At 46.0% G+C, this 27,250-nt stretch overlaps 1 protein-coding gene across 1 annotated transcript in view; it reads right to left on the bottom strand.

Moving 5' to 3' along the window:
* Positions 1–9,260: 9,260 nt before the first annotated feature.
* IQCA1 (IQ motif containing with AAA domain 1) overlaps positions 9,261–27,250 on the bottom strand; it is a 145,644-nt gene continuing 127,654 nt past the window's right edge. The window contains exons 16-20 of the mRNA XM_050987541.1: positions 25,663–25,859; positions 20,170–20,256; positions 17,422–17,599; positions 14,204–14,442; positions 9,261–9,766 (exon numbers count right to left, since the gene is read on the bottom strand). Of these exons, the coding sequence (XP_050843498.1) occupies positions 9,644–9,766; positions 14,204–14,442; positions 17,422–17,599; positions 20,170–20,256; positions 25,663–25,859 (824 nt within the window). The 3' untranslated portion in view covers positions 9,261–9,643. The remainder of the gene's footprint in view (positions 9,767–14,203; positions 14,443–17,421; positions 17,600–20,169; positions 20,257–25,662; positions 25,860–27,250) is intronic.

Genomic DNA, 27,250 nt, shown 5'->3' with positions numbered 1-27,250 from the left:
GCCACCACGAGCTCCAACAAGCCCCTCATGTCATCCCTGACCACAATCAGTGTTTGACACCTGGAAGTGCCAGGGAGCTGTGGGAGTTATTTATGGGCTGGAGGTTGTGTTTCCCAGGCACACCCTAAACAGAAAGTTCCTGAGATCGTTTCTTGCCCTCTGGGGTGCAGAAGAACAAACCCAGCCATCCATCCATCCATCCCCTGCTGCCCTCGCCCATTTCTGGGGGATTGATTTATCCCTTCCCACTGGACACACCAGACCTGGGCCTCTCAGGGTTAATTAGTGGGGCCTTGGCCAGGTTCATCAGAGCTCCCACCTCTCCTCGGAGCAGCTGCAGCTCCAGGAGGGGAGCACCTGGTTCCTGCTGGGCTCTGCCCCCATTCCCACCTCCTGCAAATTACAGGTTGTGCTGGGAGGAGCAGCTGCTCCTGGGCTCATCTGTCACAGCAGGGACAGACGAGTGTCCCCACTGCCAGCTCATTGTCCCCACTGCCACCCCTGCCCTCCCTGAGCTGACCCCGCTCTGGGTGTGGGGCAGAGAGGGAACAGGGCTGGGGGTGTCCCTGATGGCTGAAACGTGGTGTCACCAGCAGGGCAGGGACATCCCAGGGCTGGGGGATTGGAGGGAGCAGGGATGGGTTTGGGAACATCAGCTGGAACAGTGGCTCAGGGCAGGGCCTGCTTTAGGGTCAGGAATGACCCTGTGGGGACAGGGCAGGTTTTGGGGCCACGTGTGTCCCAAACCACCCCCAGGGAGAGGAGGGGCTTCCATGGGGCTTGGAGATGACACCAAACCCCCAAATTCCAGGCAGGCCTGATTCCTGTCAGCATTTCACAGAACCACGAGGTTGGAAGGGACCTCCAAGACCTTCAAGTCCAAGCCGTGCCCCATTTCTCCCTGCCCAGCACCCCCTCCCTCCCTGAGAAGCTTTTTGGTGCCATTTGGGATGGAGACTGAGTAATTAGGGTAATTATGGGTGTCACTTCCCAAACTTTGTGCTGAGAGGTGCCAATGGCTCGTTTGCACCATTCCCATCTCCTGCTGATCTCCCAGCCCTTCCACTGCTCCAGTTATTCCTCAAGAGAGGCCTCGACCTCTCCTCAAACCTTCACTGGGGCTCAGAGCCCACCATGCCCAGTCCCATCCATCAGCTGATACCTTCCCTCACTCTCCAAACAGAATCTCTTGGTGGATTTTTTCATCGTTTCACCCCATTCTCTTTCCCCTCTGGTTTTCTTTTTTTCTTTTTGTCTTTTTTTAAAATTTATTTTTGGGTTTTCTTTTTTGTTTTGTGGGTGTTCTTGTTTTTGTTTTTGGTTTTGTTTTTTTTGTTTGTTTTGTTTTGTTTTGTTTGTTTTGTTTTTGTTTTTTTTTTTATTCCTGGAGTTTGAGCTGGAGCCATTTTTATCCAGAAATCCAAAATCTCCCTCCGTGGGTGGGCAGGCACGGTGGCTTCTCCTTGCTCCCCAGAATCCCACAGACAATGCTGGGCCTGGGGTGGGAATGTGGGAATGTCTGTCCTGTGAGGGCAGCAGGAGATTTGGGATTCCCATTTGCTCCTGATCCATGGAGCCATTCCATAAAATGGAATGGTGGCTCAGGGCAGGATCCTGCTGCAGGGTCCTGGCTGGCTCAGAACCCCCTGTGAGAGGAGAGGACAGGTTTTGGGACCATGTGTGCCCACACCAGTGACCCCCAACCACCCTGAGGGAGAGGATAAAAGCTTTGGAGCCAGAATTCCTTGGGTTTTGTTGGATTCTGGTGGAAATCCTTTCCAGCCACAGCCCAGCTCTATCCATGGTGAGTTCCAGGACAAGATGAGCTCCTTGAGTGTTTTTTTCCATGTTTCTGAACCTGGCTGTCCTCTCCAGGCTCTCCTTGCTCCATTCCTTGCTGTTGTGCTGCTGTGGGTGCCTTCCCCCCTTCCCATGTTTCCATCAATCCTGGCTGCCTTTTCCCAGCTGGGAAAACTGATTTGGGGTCAATCCTAAAGCGAGGGAGCTGGAAAAGGCTGTTAGGGAATGCTGGTTTGGCCCTGTCCTCCTGTCACCATCACATTTTCTGGAAAAATCTCTTTGAGGAGAGAGGATTTTTCTCTTGGGAAGCTGAGAGGCCTCAGAGGAAAAGGAAAACAATATTCTCTCATTTGCTTCTCCTGTGTTTTGCTGCTTTGGAATGTGGTTGGAGATTGTTTATCCAGCAGGGGAATGTTTGGTTGGTTTCATGGGAATTGTTTTGATTTAATGACCAATCCCAGCCAGCTGTGTCAGGACTCTGGAGAGTCACGAGTTTTCCATTATTATCTTGTTAAAACTTCTGTCTGTATCCTTTCTCTAGTCTTTAGTTAATATAATATTTTTAATTAATATAATATAGATAATAAAATAATAAATGAGCCTGCTGAGAACACGGAGTCAGATTCATCATTCCTCCCTTCCACGGGGGTCTCAGAAAATCCCACACCCTCCTGGGAAGGGAACAGATTTATTTTGGGCTTCTCTCCCCCTTTGCTTTAGTTGTGTCATTAATGATGATTTTCTTGCTAATTGGGGCAACTTGAGGCACCAAACTTGTCAGGAGAGGAGATTCCAACCTTAGGAAGCTGCGTGGGTTTGTTTGAGGATGCTCAGAGGAGCTCAGGGATGGGATAAGTCATTTTCCAGAGGACTGGGGAAGCTGGACAGGATTTGGGGTTGGCATTTCCCTCCTTGGGCTTTAAGGTTTTGGGCAGGTGGGTGCAGAGCCTGGCAGTGCCCTGCCCCAGGGTGGCACCTGCTTGGGGGGCGGGTTGGGGTGGGATGGGGTTCTCTCCATGCTGTGCCAAGAAAAGGGATTCCAGCCCCTTTTCAGGGCTGTGGCAGCCCCACAGGCACTGTCCAAACCCTAACAAGAGCCCCAAACGATTTGGGGGTTTTTTTTGCAGCTTGTTATCTTAGGTGTAGGGGGTTTTTTTATTTTATTTTTTTATTAAATTTGAAATCCCAGCACGAAATAATCCTCTTTTTCTGGTCGGAATAGAAATGGCTTGATGCCACGAGGCAAAAAAAAAATTAAAAAAAAAATAAAAGGCAGCTCTTCCCAGTGCTGTGCTGATTTGCAAGGCTAGTGAGAGACTACAGAAGGTGTTTTCAAATAGACTCTGATATTTTCAGTGCTTGAAGAGGGCCCGACTACATGACACCTTTTTTGAAGCCCTGATTTACAATGGCCCCAGGCTGAGTGCATTATAATTTGCTGCCAGAAGTTCCAAAGTCGCAGTACTTTCAATAATGAGGAGAGAAACCCTAATACCAGAAGACTTTTCCCTTTCTTTCTTTATTTTTTTTTTTTTTTTTTTTTTTCGGGGGGCATTGTGTTTAATGAAAAGCTAAAAATGTGCTAATTTGTGAGTCCTGTTGTGGTAGTGGCATCGGAGGCTTTTGAAATGCGTTACTGACTCGGGGAGTATTAAGGAAAAATGACATTTTGCTACTAGCAGAAAAGTCAATTATAATGTTTCCACACTTTAGAAAATTGCTGATGCAGGATGGGAGTTAATAGAACAGTCAGCTTCACTTTGTGTTACCGGATTTGGGGGGTTTTGCTGAGAAACCTCAGCTTGTTTTTTAATTCTGCTGGCTCTGTGTGCCTGGCACCGGGCTGGGGCAGAGTGTGATGAGTTCCCTGGTTTGTTCCCACCTGGAGCTGCCAGCCGGGCGTGCTGCAGGAGCAACAGGAGCAAGGAAATGAGAGGGAACTGCAATTCCCAGGGACACCAGCTGATGGTCCACAAAGACCCCAAAGAAGGCAGAGACTGAAGACAACTTCTTCATCTCCAGATCCAAAACTTCCCTTACTCGTGAAACCTTGCAAAAGCATTCGCAGCTGACGCAGTTCATCCGTAACTTTATTTTCTTTGCTGCTTGTTGCCACTCTTTTTAACCCCCTGCTCCATAAACTCAGGCCTTTACCACTGTTGTGATAAGGCACAAAATGATGACACAGACACTGCTGCTCTCGAGGGGAACAAAAAAAGAGCACCTTTATTTTCTGACTCCAACATTTATAGTTTTCCAAAGGTGACAGTGGATTGGAGGGTGACAGTGCCACCTCTCCAATGCCACTGGACAGACCAAGGGTCCATCAATTCTCTCCACCTCCATGAAAGAATGCAAAACATAGGTTATTTACAGAATTGTGTGTGAGAAAGTTTGTTGAAAGAATGTAAACATCAGAAGGCTTTACAAAGTTTTACAAAATCAGGGCGACATACCACCCCTGTCTTTGTGAGTTTTGGAGGGTGGAGGGGAGATAGATTTTCAGGAGTGAGCACAAACTGTTGGAATTGTTGGGATTGAGGCAGAATGAAGCGCGCTCAGCCGTGGCCATGGAGCTCCTTCCGAGCCAGGATTAAAGGCAGTGCTGGGGAAGCTCGAGTTTTAATGGATAAATTGTTGCAGAATACACTCAGCCAAACATCTCTGATGAAGGGGACTCGGAGCACTGAATCAATGAAGATTCAGGGTTTTGCAGCCCCTTTGATCCGTGCCTGGTGGAGCAGGAGCTGTGAGCCTGCTGCACTCTGCAGAACAGACCCCAGCCCTTATTTCAAATATTTACAGCCAGAATCGGGGGAAAGGAGCTGTCCTAACCCACTGTGCTCTCAGTGCACCCTTTCCCCCTCTTCTCTCAGAGCAGAAAATTTTCTGTGAGCTCCTGGGGCAAGGAGGGTGGGAGCTCTGTGCTGCTGGTGAAACCCTGTCGTGGTGCTGTGAGGGTCCCTGGGACAGGGTGAGAAATGAGAATTTGACTCCAAGTTCTCAGAAGGTTGAGTTATTCTATGTCACTGACATGTTTTATGAGAAATCTTTTTTTTTAGGTTTTTTCCTTTTTGAGAAGCTGAGAGGCTTCAAGAACAAAATGCAAATAATTCTTATTTGCTGCTGTGGGATGTAACAGGTGGGTCTGGGATTGGTCTTGTTTAGTTGTTTTTAATTAATGGCCAATCCCAGTCCACGTGTCTAAACTGTCTCAGTCAGAGACAAACCTTTGTTATTCATTTTTTTTTTATTTTTAACTAAACTTTCTGATGAAATCCTTTCTTCTATTTTTTTAGTATAGTTTAAAACATAACATATATCATAAAATAATAAACCAAGCCTTCTAAACATAGAGTCAACTTTCTCATCTCTCCCCTCATCCTGGGACCCCTGTGAACAGTATAGTTTTAGTATATCATTTCTTTTAATTTAATATAACATCAATTATATTGACATTATATTAAATTAAAAGAAATGATATACTAAAACTACACAGAAGAAAGAGAAAGGAGACATCAGAAGGCTAGAAAGGAATGAATAATAATGAATAATAAAAACCTGTGACTGACCAGAGTCCCGACACAGCTGGACTGGGATTGGTCACCAAGTACAAACAATTCACATGGAACCAGTCAAAGCTGCAGCTGTTGGTGAGTAACTTCTAGACTGCATTCCAAACAACCAGATAATTATTGCTTACATTTCTTTTCGGGAGAAAACTCTCATGGAAGGGATTTTTCAGAAAATGTTCCAGTAACAAAACCCCAGGGTGGAGCTGCCAGGGGCAATCCCAGTAATTCCATCTCTGGGCTGGTACAGGTGAGGTGAGGAGGCAGAGCAGCTCCTGCCCATCCATTCCCAGCCCTTTCCATGGGCAGGGACACCTCCCACTGTCCCAGGGTGTTCCAAGCCCCAGGCTGGCCTTGGGCACTGCCAGAGGTGGGGCAGCCACAGCTGCTCTGGGAATTCCCTGCCAGGGAACAACTCCTTCCCAATATCCCACCTGACCCAGCCTGGGGCAGGGTGAAGCCATTCCCTGTGTCCTGTCCTACTCCAAGCACAGCCTCGGGGGCTGCATTTGAAGCACATTGAATTCCACAGGGCAGGGAAAGGCCAAGACTTTATTTCTCTCCTGCTGCCCCTTCCAGGTGTCCCAAAAAGGGGTCCCTGCTTGGTGGGGTTACAATTGGAGGGTGGGGGAGAGAGCAGGAAGACTTTTAGAAAAGTTCTCTCATATGGACTTCTCCTGGGTTAGCAGGAAGCAATTAAGGCAATTAATTTATTGGTAAATTATCAGATGATGAAGTACAAAATAACTGCAATGAAATGCTGACATTGACATTAATACCAAATTAGTTCCTGTGTTATGACTGCTCTTACAATGAATGCCCAGTAATTTAATAGTAATGGGACATTTAAATAATTTAGCTGATCATTCTCTAGATCACTTCCATATATAAATGAGCAGGACAGCTCCTTCTCCCAGCCCTGCTGCTGCTGCATTGCTGCCACCTCCTCACCAGCAGGCACAGCAGCCTGCTCCCCTCCCTGCTGTCCCCCAGAGCTCCCCTTTGGGGGGTTTTCTGGGGTTTCTCGTGGCAGGAAGGAATGAGTCTCTGTTCTTAGAAGGATATGATATTAAATAAAATTTATATGATAAAATTTATTTTTTTTTAATTTTAAAATTTATTTTTAATGTATTTATTTATTATTTATTTTACTTTTTATTTATATTATATTACATTATATTATATATTATACATTTTACAGTATATTATACATTATATTACATATTATACATTATACATTATATTATATATCATATTATTATTACATTATATAATATATAATATTATACTATATATTACATTATATATTGGGTGGGTTTTGTGGGGTTTTTTTAGTCTTGATTTTTTGTGGTTTTTTGGGATTTTATTTGTTTTGTTTTGTTTTGTTTTGGGGGAGTTTTTTGGGGGGGTTTGGGTTTTTATATGGCTTTTTTTTTCTTTATTTGGTTTGGTTTTGGGGAACTCTTTGGGATTTTTTTGGGGGTGGTTTTTGTTTTTTTTTGGGGGGGAGGGATTTTGGGGGGTTTTGGGGGAGTTTGGGTGGGTTTTCTGGTGTTTTTTTGGGGATTTTTTAGGGTTGATTTTTGTGGTTTTTTGTTTTTTTGTTTGGTTTTTTTTTTTGTTTTGTTTTGGGGGGTTTGGCTTTTTTTACTTTTTTTTTTCTTTATTTGGTTTGGTTTTGGGGAGTTTTTTGGGGGTGGTTTTTGTTTTGTTTTTTTGGGGGGAGGGATTTTGGGAGGGTTTGGGTGGGTTTTGTGGGGTTCTTTTAGGCTTGATTTTTTTGTGTTTTTTTGGGTTTTTATTTGTTTTTTTTTGTTTTGTTTTGGGGGAGTTTTTTGGGGGGGTTTGGGTTTTTTTATTTTTTTTTTTCTTTATTTGGTTTGGTTATGGGGAGTTTTTTGGGATTTTTTTGAAGGTGGTTTTTGTTTTTTTTTGGGGGGGGAGGGTTTTTGGGGGAGAGGTTTTGGGGGAGTTTGGGTGGGTTTTGTGGGGTTTTTTGGGGTTTTTTTAGGCTTGATTTTTTTGTGGATTTTTTTTGTTTTGTTTTGTTTTGGGGGAGTTTTTTTGGGGGGGGTTGGGGTTTTTTTAAGGTTTTTTTTTTCTTTATGGGGTTTGGGTTTGGGGAGTTTTTGGGGGGGGTTGGGGTGTTTTTATGGTTTTTTTTGGGGGGGAGAGTTTTTAGGGGATTTTTTGGGTTTTTTTGGGGGAGGGGTTTTGGGGGAGTTTGGGTGGGTTTTGTGGGTTTTTTTAGAGGTGACTTTTTGTGGGTTTTTTTTTTTTTGTTTTTTGTTTGGTTTTTTGCTTTGTTTTGGGGCAGTTTTTTGGTGTTTTTTTGTGGGTTTTTTTTGGTGGTTTCTTTTTGTTTTCTTGCTTGTTTTTATTTGTTTTTTATCAGTTTCCCCCACAAACCAGTGACTTTCAGGCAGACCCTGCAGGTCTGTGGAAGCCCAGCACCCTCCCTGCACCCTGCAGACGGATGCTGCTTTTCCTCTGCCCCAGAGATTGCACCAGGCTGCTGAAATATGAATTCCTGAGCTTGCTTCCATCCTCCTGCAGTGTGCTCCCTCCATCACCCCGGGCTGCTGTCAGCCCTGCTGTGCAGAGGAGGGCTCTGCTGTCGCCAAGATTGAGGGCAGAATTCCCCAAATTGCTTTCCTTGTGCACGAGAGCAGGGATGAGGGGGTTTGAAACACCAACCCTGGCAGCTCTTTGGAGCTTTCCTGCCCGAGGATGAAGTTGGAAATGCTTTGTTTGATAAATTTGGGGTGTGCTGCTGAGGCTGGGGCACCCACAAAGAATCAGGGATGGGAAGATGCTGCTGGCAGCCCCTAGTGCAGGTTATCCCACACTTTATCCCTCTTGGGGATATTCCAGCAGCTGGATTGCTGCTGGGAGAAGGGCTGCTGTCCATCAGGAATGTCCTGAGGGGTTGCACAGGGGAGATGGAAGAAGAATTCCCTCTGTTATCGCTTGGATCTCCTTGGTGGGGCAGCCTGGAGGTTGGAAGGGTGAAATCCTGGGGAGCCCAGACTGTGAAATACAGCTGGGAAGGAGCACAGAAATCCCAAACTGGGGTGGCTCTGTCCTGTGTCTGGGAAAGCCTACAGGGAGAAAATTCCCTTTTTTAACCAGGCCCATCCAGTGACACAACTGCTCCAATCCTTTTCTGTGCAGGAATCCCCCCAGGCCTTTTTTCCTCAGGCATTCCTGTTCCCAGGAGTGCCTTTTCCCATTTGGTTCCCTCTTAGGAGCAGGAGGGGCTCAACACCATCCCCCTCCCAGCAGCTTTCTCCAGCCCAGCTTGCACCTCCAGGCACTGAGAGGTTCCTCAGCCCCCTGGGGGTGGTGGGCTCTGGATTTCCAGGCACCTGTTGCCAAATCCACACAGGAATTCTGTGATCAGAGGGAAAAACAGGTGTTTGTGGCTCTGACTTACTTAAAGAAGATCTTGGTGAATGTGATCCTGGTGGTGCTGCCTCCAGCAGTGTCCTGCAGGGTGTCCCAAAGCTTTAGAGTCCCCTCAAATCTGCTGATTTCTGAGTAAACAAGGTGCATTACACAACAAACACGTTGCTGTTTGTGCAAACTAGCTAATTAGGCATTATTTCATATGGTAAAATAGATTAAAATCAGATTTTGGTGGCCATCCACCCAAATTGCCAGCTGGCTGCTTGGCTTTTTTCCTGCTGACACCCACACAGGTGAATTTGTCTGTGCTAAGGCCTCAAAAGGTGCAAGTGCTGCTCCTCCTGCAGCTGTGTAAATATTCAGCTTGTGGTGGATTGCACCAAGAGCCTCTGAATCCATCCCAATTAAAAAGCAGTCTTTAGAGCTGGAATGGTTTTATTGAGGACTGTAATGCTTTAGACCCACAGATATATAAAGCAGTTAGTTTTATAAAGCATATAGGATATTAAAGTAATGAAAGACATTAAAGTGACATCAATTTTTAAGGAGAGTTACTTGCTGAAATAAATGAGTATGGCCTAAAAGTTGATGGCATGTTACAGGCCTGAGTAATGAACCCTCCTGCCCCCTAAAATATCTCAGAATAAATAATGCTTGAGCAAGTCAGTGGTCATTAACTCTTTATCCTCTGAGAGCTACATGTTACATCTCATCTGATTTTTTTTTTTTTCTTTTTTAAACTTTTAAAAATTCATTCAGAGAGGAATTCTCTTCCCTGGAATGCCTATAACATTAATCTGCCATGCCTGCACAGAGAAACAGAGTTGTGGCTGGTATGGCCAGGTGAAAAATCCTCGAGGGAGTTACTTCTTCCCTTTCCCTTTCCCTTTTCTTTTCTTTCCTTTCCTTCTTTTTCCTTTTCCTCCTTCATCTGTTTCCCGTGCTGCATTCCACGCTTTCCCCAGCGGGGTCTTGGCATACCAGGCCTGCAGAACCAAAAAAGCATTTAATAAAATAATAAAAAAAAAAAAAACCCAAAACAGGGCAAGTCAGACTACTTAAACATTTTACTACTACAACAGAGCATTCCTTAAAAAACCCAAACCTCTTAAAATCCAGGCTGGCTGGTGGAGAAGCCAAAATGAGAACATGATTATCCCGAGAAGTGCAGCAGTGGATGGAGCTGAGTCTCATTAACAGCAATACTTAGCTGGGCCATTTGTGTTGCTATAGTTATGGAAATGTTCAATTCCATGATCAACCCCATTTCCAGAGAATATAGCTCTTGTCAGAGCTCCCTCTGCTCCAGACTTGGCAACAGACAAATCACCCCCTTCTCGTGCCTCTGCAAATCGATGCAGACAGCTCTGATTTCCAGGAGGGAGCTCAGGAAGCAAAACAAACCCCCGACATGAAGAACCTGTTTATTGCTTTCAGATGCCTGCTCACAGGCCTGTGACTTGTAAATGATTCTGCTGGAGCTGCTCTGCACACTTGCCCAGCTCCTGGGCTGTGGTGTCAGAGTGATGGGAAGTGAAGGAGAAGGGGAGGCTCTGAAGTCAGCCCTGGGTGGGAATTACTCCTTCCTTACTCCTACAAGAACCTCACTCAACAAAGTCCTGCCCAAACCAGAGATTCAGATTGTGCCAGGCATTGATAAAATGCCTTCCTTCCTGACCATGGGCTGCTTTTTAATGTCACATCTCTGCCCAGCTCATCTCCAACCTCCCTCTCAACATGGCATCCTGCTCCACCCCAAATCCTGCTCCCAGCTGGAGCCTGCTAAGGCATCCCTGAAGAATTTGCCTTCTCCAGTTGCCCAGTGTGAGTTACAGGAAGAGAAGCTGGAAGAAGAGGTGCTGGAAGGGAATAGGGCAGGAGAACTCATCTTGTCCCTCCCCTGACCCCAGATGGTCCTTCTTGGTGCCACCTTTTCAAGATGGGGTCAAACATCCAGCTGCCTGCTGGACACTGCACTTCTGCTTTCATTCTCTGCATTAGCTGAGCTCCTCTCCTTCCAAACCCCTGATGGAAACACCCTCCAGCCTCCTGGGTGCCCACATCTAGGCAGGGCATGGATGGTGGTGGGCAGGAACCCCACTGAAGCTGAATTTTCCCACCTCAGTCCCAGCCCAAACTATTCCTGGTTTTGGGAGAAGCACAGAGCTGGGATGTGTTGCTGTTCCTGGCCCTTCCCATGAGAGGGGTGAGATGGGGATTGGGAGTTTGGGCTCCAGCAGGAATTGCCTTGCCCTGGCAGTAGCTGAGGGAAGAGCCCAGGGATGTCTCTGGCCCTGCATGGGACTCCACGAGGCCACAGAGATTTTCTTTCCCCCTGGGTGTAACACCCTCCAGACCTTCTGTGGGAGGTGGAGAGGGTGGGAAAACCTTGCCAAGAGCTCTCTGGGAGCTTGGTGGGGTGGAAAGAGCTGTGTGATCATCTCCCTGCCAGCTCTGGGTCACTGGCAAAGGACTCGAGGTGTTTGGCAGGAGAAGCCAAGAGACCCGGGATGTCTTTTTGTTCTCTTCCCAATTCTTTGTGCAAATATTTCAGGGCACATCAGTAACTTTTTGTCTCTTTAACTGGTGTAGCTGTTGCATGAGATGAATGAAGCCAGCTCCTCAGACACAGCTAAAATTAAAGTCCATTTATCACCAGCAGCTGATGGAAGTTACTGGCAGCAGTGACTGATCGGTGTTAAAATATTTGGGTTTTGGAGGAATGATGTCCACAGGCTTTGGAATGGGTTTTCCCAGGTACTTCTGTGGCTGCCACGTCCCTGGAAGTGCTCAAGGCCAGGTTGGATGGGGTTTGGAGCAATCTGGCCCAGTGGAAAGTGTCCCTGCCCATGGAATGGAACAAGGTGAGATTAAAGGTCCCTTCCCACCCAAACCATTCCATGATTTTGGTCCAGTCACTACCAGGCAGAACTGGCTCTCCAGAAATCCTTTCTGTGTGAGGATTTGTATCAACCACCCTGGTGCACTAATTTATAATTTCAAAAATGTGGATGTGTAATTGGGGCAGAAACTTGAGTAAATGGAAGGCAGAAATCACACTGTCACCAAATTTTGCATTATTTATGTTCATTTTGGAACGCTGGCAGAATATAAATGTCAGCCTGGGAGATTCATGCTTTCAGGGAAGACAAATCCAAGATCCATCACAGGGCTAATCTTCACGTGGAGCACAGTGTTTCAGCTGCCCCACTTCCACAGGGGACACAGCAAAGCCAGGGAAAGGTACAGAAATGGCAGGGACTGGAGGCTTGGGAAGAGGGGCTTCTGTGTGAGGAGAGATGGGGATTGCTGCAGTTAATTAAAGCACAGGGCTATTTTCACAATCTTCCTCCCCTGTGCCATACCACAGGTGCTGCAGCAAGGCTCCATGACATTGAAGGGAAACAAAATTCCACCAGATAAAAGGAAACACTTCCTTAAGGGCTGTAATGAATGCAAGGAGATGATTGCCATGGGAGGCTGAGGACAGGATCATCTGAGCTGTGTTCCAAACGAAGGGCTGCCTGGGCACTTGGTGCTGTACCAAACAGGCCCATCTGGTAGTGACTGGGATAATATTTTCAAGTTCAACTCACACTAAACACTTGCTCTCACGTTTCAGGGTACAAATGGATTGCTACTTGGAGCTGGGAATGATGGAGTATTTTTTTTTCCCTTTTGCTGTAACACTGAACCATAAGCCTTTCCCTGAGGAGAGATATTGGTTTAGTGAGCAAGCATGAGGAAAAAAAAAAAAGAGTAATTTGCCAAATATCACAAATTCTGCCTGTGTTGAGTGAGCCAAATGACTCTAAATGGAAATTGTAGAGTACTCAGCAGGGCTGGGAGAAATATGCACTGGCATTAGGGCAGCAGTGGGGGAAGCCTTGGAGAGCACTGAGAATCAGCATCCTGATTGTGGTGGGAGCTGCTGGGGGGTTCAAGGAGCAGCACAGCAAGGAAACCTTCCAGCCAGGAAAGATTCCTGGATGAAATTAGCTCATAGGAATGGTTCTCAATAATTCCTAGAAGCAGTAGGAATTATCAGGAATGGAGAAAGCTCTTTTGGAGCTGCTGGAGCAGTACAGAGCTCTCCCCTCACTGGGAGCCCCTGGGGCACAGCAGGGCTCTCTCTGCTCTCTGTAGCATTTATCAGCCTGGAAGGTGATCCATGGGTATTTGAGGCATGGGTGGAATCACAGAATCCCAGACTGGTTTGGGCTGGGAGAGACCTTAAAGCTCATCCCATCCCACCCCTTCCATGGGCAGGGACACCTTCCACTGTCCCAGGCTGCTCCAAGCCTCATCCAACTTGGCCTTGGACAATTCCAGGCAGCAGCAACAGCTTTTCTGGGCACCCTGAGCCAGTGAAAATAATATACTTTCAGATTTTATAGCCCTGAGGGATGGAGCTTGAGGCAGAAACTAATTTATTTTAAAGTCTGGAAGGAAAACTTTAAAATAAATTGTTTTTGAAATGATTTAAGAGAAGGGCTTAGATCTTGGCCGTTGAATGGGCAGGTGTTTTGCCTTCTCAAGGTGATGTATCCAGGCTTGCTGAACACCTCAGCTCTGGAAGGAAAAGGACAAATGCATGGAATTGGTGGCCCCTGTGTGGTTTATCCATGCACATGGAGGCCACTGCTCATCATGAGCAGCAGCAGGTTCACTGAATGATCACACCCACTCCTCCATGGGGAGGGGACACCTGCTGATAACAGCCATGGAATGTCCCTGCATGGCTGATAAGAGCTGCAGCATCCCACTGGGAGATGTGAGCCCAGGGGGAGGAGCCAAGCATTCCTACCTGGATATAATCTGGAGGTTCTGGAACACCAGCACGGCTTCTGCACTGGATTTCCCAGAGGAGCAGCAGCTGCCTCTTCCCCTGGATCTTCAGAGGCAGAGTGCACCTTTCTCCAGGATCCTGCTCCAGCAGAACCAGCCCTGGCACTGCAGGAGGGCTCAGCCACAATTCCAGTGGGAATGGGACTGCTCCAGGATCCTGCTCCAGCAGAACCAGCCCTGGCACTGCAGGAGGGCTCAGCCACAATTCCAATGGGAATGGGACTGCTCCAGGATCCTGCTCCAGCAGAACCAGCCCTGGCACTGCAGGAGGGCTCAGCCACAATTCCAGTGGCACTGCTGCCAGCCCCCTGACCCACAGGGTGTCAGGCTGTGCTCTGGCTCTGTCAGTGCTGTTTTGGTTTACTGCATTGTTTATTTTATCTTTTTATTTTATTCCCTAGTAAAGAACTGCTCCAATATTTTTTTGCCTGAGAGCCCCTCAATTTCAAATTTATAACAATTCAAAGGGAGGGTGTTCACATTTTCCATTTCAGGGGAGGCTCCTGCCTTCCTTAGCAGACTCCTGGCTTTCCAAACCCAGACAAACGACAACAGACAGGAAACACAAAATTCACCTGGAACGTCTCTTCCTCCTCTCTGTACACTGGGTCGTGCCTGGCCAGAGAAGTGACAAACTCAGCAGTGCTCAGGGGCTTCCTGGCCATCTGCAGCAGCCTCAGCTCGGTCAGCACAGTGTGCACCACGTCCACAAAGTGGCCCTGGGTGAAGCCATCTGACACCTGGGCCAGGCAGTTGAGGTTCAGCAGCTTGGTGAGGACCCCACCACTCTGCAGGATGTAGTGCTTCCACAGGGCTGAGCATCAGGACATGCAAAACAGACAGAAGTTCGAGGAAAACAGGAGAAAGATATTTTATTATTATTTATTTTTATTATTATTTATTTTTATTATTTATACTGGAACCAGAAAATAAGGGCTATCGATCAGGAAAACCAAAAATTAAATTTTTTTTGGTGTGATCTCTTTCCTCTTCAGATTTGCTTCATAGGGGCCTTTAGGCATTTGTGCCTTTAAAACCTTACTGAGAATTTTTGGTTTGTGCCAGTGCCTTTCACTACTCAATTTATGGTCTAGTTATTCAAAGGGAGGCAGGAAACAATTAATTTAAAGAAGGAAATCCTTATTTCCAGAAGAAATCCTTATTTCCAGAAGAAATCCATATTTCCAGCTCAAATATAATAATATTATATGGAAATATGGATTTCTTATTACTATTTATTTTGATACTGGAACCAGAAAATAAGGAATATCAATCAGGAAAGCCAAAATTATTTTTTTTTTTGTTGGGTTTTTTTGGTGGTTTTTTTTTTTTTTTTTTTTTGGGTTTTTTTTTGTTTTTATGGTGTGCTCTTATTCCTCTTCAGATTTGCAGCATATGTGCTTTTAAACTCTTACTGAGAATTTTTGGTTTGTGCCAGTGCCTTTCACTACTCAATTTATTCAAAGGGAGGCAGGAAACAATTAATTTAAAGAAGGAAACCCTTATTTCCAGAAGAAATCCTTATTTCCATAAGAAATCCTTATTTCCAGAAGAAATCCATATTTCCAGCTCAAATATAATAATATTTTATTATTATTTATTTTGATACTGGAACATGAAAATAAGGACTATCAATCAGGAAAGCCAAAATTCAAATATTTTTTGTCAGGCACATGTTTAAAGGTGCAAATTTTCTGTGATTGGGCTTTTGCTGGTTACTTGAAAGGTGAACTTGGTAGTAGCTTTTAGCTGTGAACTTCTGTGACCCGATTGATTTCTTTGGGGTTGTGAAGTGGCTGAGATTTTGCTTCCAAAGAATAGGAATAATGCCAATTTTTTTCCTTTGTTTTATGTTAAGTAAGGCTCCATTTCAGAGAAATTTAGGAGAACTTTGATGTGGCCTCCTCAGGCTTTGCTTTAAAGAAATATTTGGAAAAGATTAGGAGGGTTATGGATAAGAGGTTAAAAAGTTTCTTGGATGAGACATTTGGAGTCTGCTGTGCCTGAATGCTCAGATGGAGCATGGAGATGTTGGTGCTGCTGGAAAAGCTGCCCTGTTCTCCCCTGGACATCAATCCCAGGGCCTGGAGCCCATAACTATTGACAGCTCTGCATTTCTCACTCCAGCCATTTGTGGTCTCCATAAATATTGGCTGAATCCCTAATTCATATAAGAGGAATTGATGCACACAGGCAGAGGTTGTGTGCTGCAGGTGTGTAACACCAGGCACTGCCTTGCTGGGTGATGAATGGCAAGAAATCAGGATGGGGTTGTGAATCTTGCAGTTTAATGATTTCCATTGTGTGTTTACTGCTCCCACTGAGCAGAGATTGGAGTGCTCTGGAAGCAGAGGGAGGGCTGCAGCACACAGGTAGCTGTGCACTGTGTGTTACAGGGATTTGTTATGCCATTATTTTCCTGCCAAAACAAGTTTCTTTCCTTCTCAGAGGGGGTGTCAGGCACTGAGCTGAAGATCCTATTTACATAGAATTCCAGGGAAGGCTGGGGCTGAAGAACAAGCCAGGCACTGTCTGAAACATCAAAGAATTAAAGCTGCACATTTATTCTGCTTTAAAATGCCACCAGTTTTTTGGGCATTCTGAAGTGGGCAGTTGAAATCCCTTGAGCTGGCCACTCCAAGTTAGAGGTGAGAGTCCCAGAATGTGACAGCTCAACCCCCAGAAGTGAGCACAGCTAAACTCAGCTGCTGTCACCTCCTTTCTCTGGGCTTTGCTCGTGTCCTCTCATCTCTCAGCAATTCCTCAGAGCTGTCACCTACCATGAAACACATGTTCCCTTGCTTGGGGACCCTCAGCAGGAAAATGATGGAGCTGGGAGGGGTTTACAATAGGCTAGGCAGCCCAACTCACCCAAGTGGGCATCACCTGGGTACCTGGGCTGCCCCTGAGGGATGCAGGATGAAACTGGAATGCACAATGTCAGAGTTTTGTAACCAGGTGACACTGGACAGAGCAAAGAGTGCCTGTGTGTGGCAAGGTCCCCGAGCCAAAGACATTTTATTTTATTTTATTTTATTTTATTTTATTTTATTTTATTTTATTTTATTTTATTTTATTTTATTTTATTTTATTTTATTTTATTTTATTTTATTTTATTTTATTTTATTTTAATTTTATTTTATTGCAGGCTTTATTTTATTGCTGTTTATTTTTCTAATAAAACAAACCTCAAAACATTGGAGGTTTGTTTTATCAGAAAAAAAATGTGTTTTCTTTACAAGTTTTGAGTCTCAGTACATGGAATATTCAATGATTTTGTCAGAATTTGGGAGGGACTGTCACTGTGAACATCTGACAGACCAGACATGCAAAATCATGGGTGCCTGTACAATTTCTCTCGTGATCTGTAAGCACAAAAAGTGGAATTTGTGAGAGAGAAAATTTAGTCCTCCTGACGTGTTTTGGTTTGTTTAGAGGAAATTCAGAACAGCAAACTGGAACCAGAAATTCAGAAGCAATATGTTAAAAAAAACCCCAAAATTAAAACAGAAAATGTGTGCTGAAGTGGGATCTTGTGCTGAAACAGGAGGGGGAAACCAGCTCAGCTTGGTGCTTACTGAACTCGTGGAAAAATGTGAATTGCTGGTGAAGAGTATTTTAAATTCTTCTCCCAGCTTCCACTTTTATTATTTGGAGTAGCCTGTATTGATTTCACCTCCATTTCCAGGACTTGAGACACACCAGGAGCATGACTTGAGCTGAAGGGCAGCTCTGAGGACCAGCAGGGATTTGGAACAGCAGGATTAACCCCGAGGAGGAGTGAGATACTTGCCAAATCTCGTCAGGTAGTCAGGCTTTGGGATGAGAATGATTTTCTGGTAAAGCTTGCAGAAAGGTCCCAGGTTGGCATCAAAGGGTCTCCTGGAGGTGCCCAGGAGCAGGATCCTGTCCTTGGGTTTCAGAACCCTCAGGAACTGGGGCAGGAGCCTGGCCAGGCGTTTGAAGTTCACCTGCAGCTCGTGGAAACAGGAGAAGGAAAGAGTTGTTAAGGGTGCTGACAGCTCAGAGTTAATGAGCTGGAGCTCTACCTGCTGCCTGCAAAGGGATTTTGGGGTTTTTTTAGTGCTCTGGTTGTATTTGGTAAGAGCTGGTGAGATATCAACACAAGCAGGAAGATTCTGCCTCCCCAAATTCAGGTAAACACTTGATTTCTGCTTCCACTTTTTTGGGTTTGTGCCAGTGCCTTTCACTACTGAATTCATGGTCTGGTTACTCAAAGGCAGGCAGGAAACAATTAATTTAAAGAAGGAAATTCTTATTTCCAGCTCAAGGAGAAATATTGCAGGGAGCTGCACACCTGATGAACCTCAACAGGTAGAAAATTGTAACCTAGTTTGGAACCCTCCCAGCTCTTGGAGGTTATGATTTTCTGACTTCTAAGTGTGAAAAATACACTCCCTATTTTTTTTTTGCTGTGCTTTCTAGCTTTGCTGTGGCTCTGAGAACAAAGGTTCTGGGAGCTCAGGGTTCATTTCTTCGCAATAATTTACTGCTTGACTTTGTAACACACATTTAACTGCTCCTTACAGAACAGATGAGCACTGAGCAGAGCCTTTTATTGGAGAGCCTTTTACACCAAATAGAAATGTTATTTATATTTGATAATCTCAAGTGAATATTGGCTGGAGGAGCCTAACCAGATTGTTGTGGTGTAATCAATATTCCTTCCCACAAGTTTTGGGGTAGAGTAGCACTTTTTTTTTTTCCCTAAAGAAGCTTGTCTTGACACAACACATCTGGTGGATCATTCCTTTTCTTCTCATGGTCATTTCTGGGATGAGCACAGTGACTGATACTTGCTTTGGCTTCTGGAGGCTGAGCTTAGCTCATCTTTCAGGTCTGGTGGAAGATGTCCCTGCCCTGCAGGAGGTGGAGCAAGGTGACCTTCAGGGCCCCTTTCAACCCAACCATTCCATGATTCTCCAAAATTCCAGCACTCCCAAGGGATCTCTGCCCCTCCTTCCAGGTTCATGCTCTCTCCTCTAAGTGTTGGGTGTGCTGTGAACAGTTTGGGCTGTTCACAATTCCAAGCATTAAATTTTGGGATTCCAAGCCTGGAGCCAACAGGCTCCCACCTAGGGAAGGTCTTGGGATGGGTACAAGGGCCAGAGGGGACACCCTGGACTCTGAAGTGGGCAGGACAAGAAAATTTTCCCCACAGATGGCAAAGCAAGCAAGGATCCTGGGTAATCCAGGTCATTTTGGGCTCCTGATCTCAATTTAAATCCCAATCTACATTTTCTGTCAGGGTTTGAGCCCAAGAGAAAGGTTCCCCTTCACTGTGGGGAGCACTGAGGGTCCCTCTGATGCTTTGGGAAGGCTGACCTGGAGCAGAGACTGGACAGAGTTAGAGAATAAAGCAGGGATTTATTGAAAGGCCTCAATGGATCCACCCTGGGCAGCACAAGAGCCCAGCCAGGGCTGCACCCAAGATGAACCAAAATGGTCACAAAAATGGATGATTGGTCATGGGAGCTCTCACTTTTATAACTTCTGCTCCATTTGCATATTGTAATTTATTGTCCAATTCCAGCTTTAGCCCAGGCAGTCCCATCCTGCTTGTTTTTCTCTCTCCAGCCCACGTTGTTTGTGCTCCTGGGCTGAGATTTGGATCATTTGTCCTTGGTGCCCAGCTGGAGCAGGAATTGTTCTGTCTCCCTGCTCTGTGCACAGAGCTCACCATCCCATATATGAAGCTCAGACCCACACACTAAAGCAGCACAGAGTGTGAAAAACAGAAAAGCTCAAACCTGAGGCATCACCTCTAAGATCAGTGCACTCCCATCACCTCAGCCCTGGCAGAAGGAACAGCCCCAGCCAAGGCTGGGTTGCCTTGTGCTGCCTTTCCAAAACACATTCTTGTGACCACCCACAGACACTCTAAGAAAAAAAGATTTAATTTTTCACATCAAGCTCTAAAAGCAAAATATTTTGCAGGCAACAGGAACTGGGGTGGTGATGTTGCTGTGAATGTGGGGCAGGATTTTAATTTGCTTTCCAATGGGGAAGCCACACAGGAGAGGAAGGAATGGAAGCAATGGCATTAGGGCTCCTGGGAGCCCAAAGAAAAGAATCTGTAATTGTAACTATTTAACACAGGCTCATTGTTTTTGCAGTGGAAATCTATCCTTGTTACTTTATTGTTCACTTTGGCTCCATTCAATTTCTCAAATTAATAGAGCTGAACAATTTAAGCTCATCTCAACTTTTAGCTTCTTGCCTCATATTTTGAAATTCTCCATTATTCCCTTTTACTTTCCAGTGCACTGATGAGCAGTGACTGGACTATTTTTAAATAAAGCAAGGATAGGTGGAAGAGAGAAATGTGACCTCTTGGGGGCTCTTAAGAAGTCACAAGACTCTCTTAAAAGCTAAAAAAAAAAAAAAAAAGTTAGTGAGACATGCTATTATCAAGCAAGCTTTGGCAGGTCTGGCCATAGTGGTATGTGCTTTGTGTGGGCTGTAGTGCAACAGGAGAAATTATCTGCAGTGAAATAAGGAAAAATAAAGAAGAATTCACCTCTTCTTCTCCCTTCAGTGCCCCTTTGGCATACAATCTCTCTGTGTCTCCAATCCACACGACTGAAGGCTGCAATTCCCTGCCCACCTAGGAGAAAATGGGGGAGAAAAGGCAAGGAGTTGATTAAAACAGCTGCAATTTCATACCTGGGAGCCTGGCACTGGGCTTTTGTATCCAGATTGCAGCAGCTCAATTAGCCTGGCTCATTTTTTATCCCTGGGAATGTTCAGCAGTCATGGATAGCACTGCTTGGCAAATCCAACTCTTTCTAGTTAGGAAGGGAGCATTAGGAGCCCACCCCAGACTGGATCATTTTGTCTGCTATGCTTATCTTTAATTTCTCAGCACCAATTCAATTGTGCTGCTGAAAGAGGAAGCCTGGATTTGGTGTTCAGTGGAAAATCAGGGTGCAAGGGCAGCTTTAGGCTGAGGCTGGGATCCCACCCTGCTTCCCTGGATGGGGAGGCAGGCAAGGCATGGCTGCTGCTCCAGAGGGAGGGCACTCATCATTAAACCAAGCAGTTTTTGGTTGAATTCAATTTGCAGTGAGCCCAAGAATTCAATCTGAAGGAGGGGGGGCATTGCCCAAAGCTGGGTTTTGCTGCTCCAAAGTCAGAGGCACGATACCCCTGGTTCACAGCAGGATGGCAGCAATGCTACAGGCTTTCTCCACACCCTGCACTCTTCCCCATTGCTATAGAAACGCCAGAGGTTGAGCCATTCCAGAGGTTCAGACACTCTGCTGCCAAATTTTAATCACTTTCCAGTGGCTCTCAGAGTTTGCTCAGCAACAAAAAGTGACGGCTCGAGGAGTCAGCGGTAACGAGAGAGAGAGAGAGACACAGGCACAGCTTCCTTCCATCCTGCCTTTTTCTTTTTCTATTTTTTTTTTTCCTTTAATTCCCCCTAGCTGAAGCTGCTGCTTCCAGGAAGGCAGCTTCCAAAGCCCACGGGCTGGGTACATCACAGGCTCCTGGCTGACTGGCAGCCAGGCAGGAGGAATTAAGCAGAGAGCAGCAGTGCAGCTGATTTCTGTGGCTGGGGGTCAAAGAGGGAGTGTGGGTGTGCAGGAGGGGATGGGCAAGAGCACAGCAAACAAGGGCTGGTCACTTTGTTTGCTGGGCTGCTGATGGGCTGAAGTGGAAGCAATTCAGTGTGTGACACTCTGATGGGTGGCACTTTGAAGATGTCAAGTGATACCTCCAAGTCCAGAACAGTTGGATTGTAGAACCCTGGGATGGCTGGGGCTGGAAGGGACCTTACAGCTCATCCCATTCCACCCCTGTGGCACTGTCCCAGGGTGCTCCAAGCCCCATCCAGCCTGGCCTTGGGTGCTTCCAGGGATCCAGGGGCAGCCACAGCTGCTCTGGGCACCCTGTGCCAGGGGCTCCCCACCCTCACAGGGAACAATTCCTTCCCAATATCCCAGCTAAACCCACTCTCTGTCAGTTCAAACCCATTCCCCCTGTCCTGTCCCTCCAGGCCCCTGGAGAGCCTCTCCCCATCCTGCTTGTAGCCCTTTCAGGCACTGGAAGTGATGCCTCAGGTTTGAGCTTTTCTATTTTTCACACTCTGTGCTGCTTTAGTGTGTGGGTCTGGGTTTCATATTATGGGATGGTGAGCTCTGTGCACAGAGCAGGGAGACAGAACAATTCCTGCTCTAGCTGGGGACCAAGGACAAATGATCCAAATCTCAGCCCAAGAGCACAAACACCATGGGCTGGAGAGAGAAAAACAAGCAGGGTGGGACTGCCTGGGCTAAAGCTGGGATGGGACAATGAACTGCAAGGTGCAAATGGAGCAGAGCTTATAGAAGTGAGAGACCCTGTGACCAGGTGTCCATTTTGTGACCATTTTGGGTCCACCTTGGGTGCAGCCCTGGCTGGGCTCTGGTGCTGCCCAAGGTGGATCCACTGAAGCCTCCTAATAAATCCCAGCTTTATTCTCTAACTCTGTCCAGTCTCTGTTCTAGGTCAGCCTTCACAAGGCATCAGGAGGGGCTCTAAGGTGACCCCAAAGCCTTTTCTTTTCTAGGCTGAACAATCCCAATTGTCTCAGCCTTTCCTTGTAGGAGAGGTGCTCCATCCCTCTCATCAGATTGGTGCCCTGCTTTGGGCTCACTCCAACAGGCCCATGTCCTTCCTGAGCTTTTTCCTTTGGTGGAACTCAAATATTTAATGTTAATAGTGAAGAAATCAACTTATTAGAAAAGATATCACCTCCCTGGAGAGCCTGTTCAGTGCCTGCTGCTGCAGTGGGAAATAAGGGTGGGGGAGGTTACAAAAGCTGTTGGCAGAGGTTGGACACTGCTGGTGTCTCTCTGTCCTTCTGGTGGGGTCACCACAGGCTGGGAGGTGCAGATATTCCCTGTTTGGCTTGGAGATGGCTTCTGTGCTGAGCAGCCTCCCTGAAATGCAGCCTGAGGTCTGAAATCAGATCACACCTTCCTTTAACTCTTACAGGACAAGGCTCACTGCGGTCCCACCTTTCATCTTTGCCCCCTTTGTTTCCCCACTAAGTGGAAACACAATGAATAACCTCACTTTTGGCCCCTAAAGAGAGAATTTTCTGCTTTGAGGCAAAGAGCTAAATGCAGAAAATGGCCTGCATGTGTTTGCTGCCCAGAAAAGCTGTGGATGTTCCATCCCTGCAGTGCCCAAGGCCAGGCTGGACATTGGGACTTGGAGCAGCCTGGGACAGTGGGAGGTGTCCCTGCCATGGCAGGGGTGGCACTGGCTGGGCTTTAAATCCCTTCCAACCCAAACCATTCCATGATTTTTCAGGTGTTTGAGCCTGGCTGTTTCTTCTTGGAAATCCAGATGAGACCCCCAGAATCCACTGACATCTAATTTAAGCTGCTGGCAGATCCATGGCTGCCTGCACATCCCCCTGTGAAAGTGCTCCATTTGAATTATCCACGGACAGTTTGAATCCATGGATAATTAAATGCACTGTACATAATTAATTTGTAATTGAAATTTTATTAGCTTTGCTGCAATTCCACAATTTGTTGGAGCTGCCAGCAGATGGCCCCTTAACCCTTCTAATACCACACTGAGCGAGATTTGCTCTTTGGGAAAATCATTATGGGGGAAAAAAAATAAATAAAAATCCCTCTCATCCTGCTGTCAAGAGTCACAAAGATCAAACAGCACTTTTGAAAGCCTTGGGTTCAACTTTTCAAACACGGGAGCCAGAGTTGAACAGTCAAATTGTTACACTTGAAAATGCAGGAATTTGATTCTTGCCCAGCACATGTTGCACAAGGCTCCTCCAAACTTGAAGGATTTGATGGATTTCTTCTTTTAAAAAGCCCAAGATTTTTTGGAAGCTCAAGTTATTGCTGAAAATCTTAGCGCTGTGTACTTTGTACACCCAGAAATGCTGCACTGAAACCTGAGATCAGACCTTATCAGGGGGAGCATCACCAGGTAAATATTCCTGTGCTACAGAGATGATGTCCCTGCATTCTGGTTTGTGAGGCAGAAAATGACTTGCAACAGGATAAATTTAATTTTTAACCTTAGGGTAACCCAAGTTCAAGCTGCTTTCTCACAGAAATAACTGCATATTTGAGCACTGTTGATACTTAACACTTCAAGGATCTAAGAATTCCAGCAGGCTGAGCTGCACCAAGAGCAGGATTGATTTGGAGGCTGGAAGAAAGACTCCCTGTACTGTTCCCAAATTTTAGCTGTGGTGGGAGAGTCTTGTGGCAGGGAAATGCTTAAGGCACACAGAATTCTGTCAGTGTACCAGGACAAGCTGATAGCATTTCCCATTGTCATAACCACATAATAAAACTGATGCTAAAGAATAAAACAACTCAAGACACACTCCTAGCAATCCCATCAATTTGTGATTTGTACATGACCCCCAACCAACAACCCATTCCCACTCTGCCTCCATGGCTACTCCAGGTAAATCCTGGGCTGTGACAAATATGATCCATCACACACCAGCCCTGGAGAGCCCTGGATCCATGAGATTGGGAGCAGCTCCATCCCAGGAACTCCCTGGGGCTCACTGAGGTGTCTGTCCTTGGCAGGAGTTTCACTAGAGAGGAATAAGCTTGGACTGCTCCCCATGATGTTGAGGAAGGAGTTGGAGAGTGTTTCCAGTTGTTTTTAATTAATGTGGAAAAATGAAAGGGTTTGGATGTACCTGTAGGCACACACATACATGATGTGTGTGTGTATTGTTATTAATGTGTCTAAATACACATTCTGTGCATGCTCCTCTTATTGTTCATATTATTTATAGGCAGGTAGACAAAAAAACCCTTTCTACCTTCAGCTGGAACCTTGTCCAGTAGTACCAAGGCTTCCCTCACTCCTCCTGTGCTCCCAGCCCTTGTGCTGAGCTCTGCAGGGACATGGAGTGCAGGAAGGTGACAAGTGCAGGCAAGAGGCACTGGTAGCTCAGGATAATGGCTCTGAATGGTGGCAGGGAGTGCCAGGCCCAGAGCCAGTGCCACAGCAGCACAGGTGTGTGATCACAGCTCTGCCACCCTTCCCTTGGCACCAGCTCCTCAGGGGTGCCTTTGCTCACCTGTCACAAAACCTGCTCCACCACTGCATTCCATAAAATACAGCTGATAAATCCCCAGCAAGGCCAAGTTTACTAAACCACTGGCACTGGAAAAATATTCCCTTTGGCTCTTTCCTACTTTTTTTTTTTGGTCTGGAAATGTTTACCAGCTCCCATCCAGAGCAGAAATGCTGAGGAATTAGAATCTGGAAGAAATCTTGCCAGGATAGTGTATTTTTAATTTAATTTATTTTTTTTTAAATTTTTTTGGAGAAGGGGGGTTTGGGCTGTGTTCTTCACAGTTCATATGCCTGCTTTCATTTCCAGACTTCTCCTGGATTTCTGTTCCTGTAAATCCTGAACCAGGATTCCTTCTTTTGAAGAACTTGCTGATAGGTAAACAGAGAGCAATAGAGGGGAGAGAGCTCTTGTCCAGCAACAGCCCCAGAGAGGAAATTTCTGGCCACCCCCAGCCTAGCATTTGATTAAAAGCTGCATGGCAAGCATTCCTGGCTGATGTGCACATAAACAGAGAACAGAATTCTCTTTATCTCTGCTGCTTTTCATATTCAAGGTAACACAAAGCTCCCATAAATCTTCCTGTGAAAAATATGGCTGCTCCCAGTGATTTCTCCTGGGGCATGAAATCCTCTGCAGAGCTGCACACCCTGGCTGTCAACAAGTGGTTTCACAGAATCACAGACCCATTTTGGTTGGAAAAGACCTCTAAGATCAAGTCCAACTTTTGACTTGTCACCACCTTTCAATTAGTCCAGAGCACTGAGTGCCACATCCAGCCCTGTCCACAAAGAAATTCCTCCTGAACACTTGAAGGCAGGGAAGGAACTCCAGATTGGGTGGAGCAGCTTTGCCCAAGCTGTCCATGTCCCTTGTTATGGAGGAACTACAATTCCCTGCTTGTCCCACAAAAGAACTGGGCCACCTTTGAGGAGAATTCCCCACCTTGAGGATCATGTGCAGCATCATGATGAGGCCCTCCTTGCCTGGATACTTCCTAGTGCTGGAAGGAGTGAGGCTGAAGAGGTTGGCTCCTGTTTCTGTGCAGATGGCATGCACCAACATTTTCTTCCCAACACCAGCAGGTCCTGCCAGCAGCAGGGATTTCACCAGAGGAGCATTCTCATGGACAGTTTGGGAACCTGTAAAAAGTCATAAGGAACTATTATTGCTTTCATTTAAATCTGCCATAAAGGTAATGGAATGATTCCTCCTTTTTTATTCACCATAAATAATTGATAACATGAATTAATTGTTTCCTTCCTATGGCAGGAGTGCTCTCGAGTTCAATTCTGTACAAGCAGAGCTCAGAGCCCAGCAGATTTAACATCTCTCTTTGCAACAAAGACTCACCCACCCTTATTTGTACCTCCTGATGGGAAAACCTCACTTTTAAACCCCTGTGAGCTAAAAGAATGATTTTGAGAGTAGAGGAAATGTGAGTGCCAGGGCTGCTGTGCCTGCTCAGCATTCCCACTCTGTCTCCATGGCTGCTCCAGGTAAATCCATCCTGGCTGTGACAAATATGATCCATCACCAGGGAAAGCCTCACCTTGGGAAAACACAAGCACAGATTTAAGTGGTTGATGGGGATGGAACTTGTCTTCCCTGCAGCTGCCCCCACATGAACTGGGGACAGGTGAACCTCCAGAGGTGGAAGTGGCAGGAAATGTCAAATGTTTTGCCTAGATGCCATAAATGTGCTGTGTCAACAGTGCTGCTGTTTAAATGTGTTTGGAAACCCTCTGTGAGCACCCACAGCATCTGGAGGTCTCTCAGCCTGGTGTCCCTCAGACTGTGGCAGTGAAAATGGCCCCAAAACCCATGGGCTGCAGAGGGAGCCTTTGCCTCAGCCTGGAGGAGCCCTCTGGCTTAATGGGGATGGCTGCTATTTAAAACAAATCCAAGCAGGGTGGTTAGCTGTGTCCCCATGGTTTAACATCCCAAATAAATGGCACACAGACAAATGCCATTATTCCAGCACGGTGCAGGCTGTAGGAAGTTGTCAGCCACCCAGGCTTTATTAATATTTGGTCATTCCACAGCAATCCATTACTATTGCACCAAGATTTATTAGGGGGGGAGCAGCAGACTCCTCTGTGTTAAAGATGAAGTATAGCTCCCACTATTCTCTCTCCTTTCAGCTGCTTGTAATTTTCTTAATGCCATTTAAGCTGGGGCTTTCCTTGCCATCAGGTGGCTATTTTGAGCAAAACTTTCACTTCTGTGATACACAATTATCTCATGATGAACTAGTTTGGAGACCAATTAAGTGAAATGTCATCCATAACAGATCACCCCATAGGTGAAACCATTCCTGTACCTTTTTATTTTTTTTTTTTTTTGGCTCATGTAATAGCTTTTGTTGCTCAAAGACATTTTTCAAACTGCTCTTGCAAGTACCTTTTGTTTGTTTAACTAGCCCAGGGTCTCCTCTCCCTAGAATTTTTGCCAATTGTATAAATGACAGAAAATTTATGGGTTCTCTTGATTAAGAGGTGTCTCAGGGCTTGATTTCCCAAGATCAGATGGT

This window comes from Serinus canaria (genome assembly GCF_022539315.1).
Source record: "Serinus canaria isolate serCan28SL12 chromosome 7 unlocalized genomic scaffold, serCan2020 HiC_scaffold_29, whole genome shotgun sequence".
Classification (NCBI taxonomy): domain Eukaryota; kingdom Metazoa; phylum Chordata; class Aves; order Passeriformes; family Fringillidae; genus Serinus; species Serinus canaria.
This window is presented reverse-complemented; position numbering and strand designations above follow the sequence as displayed.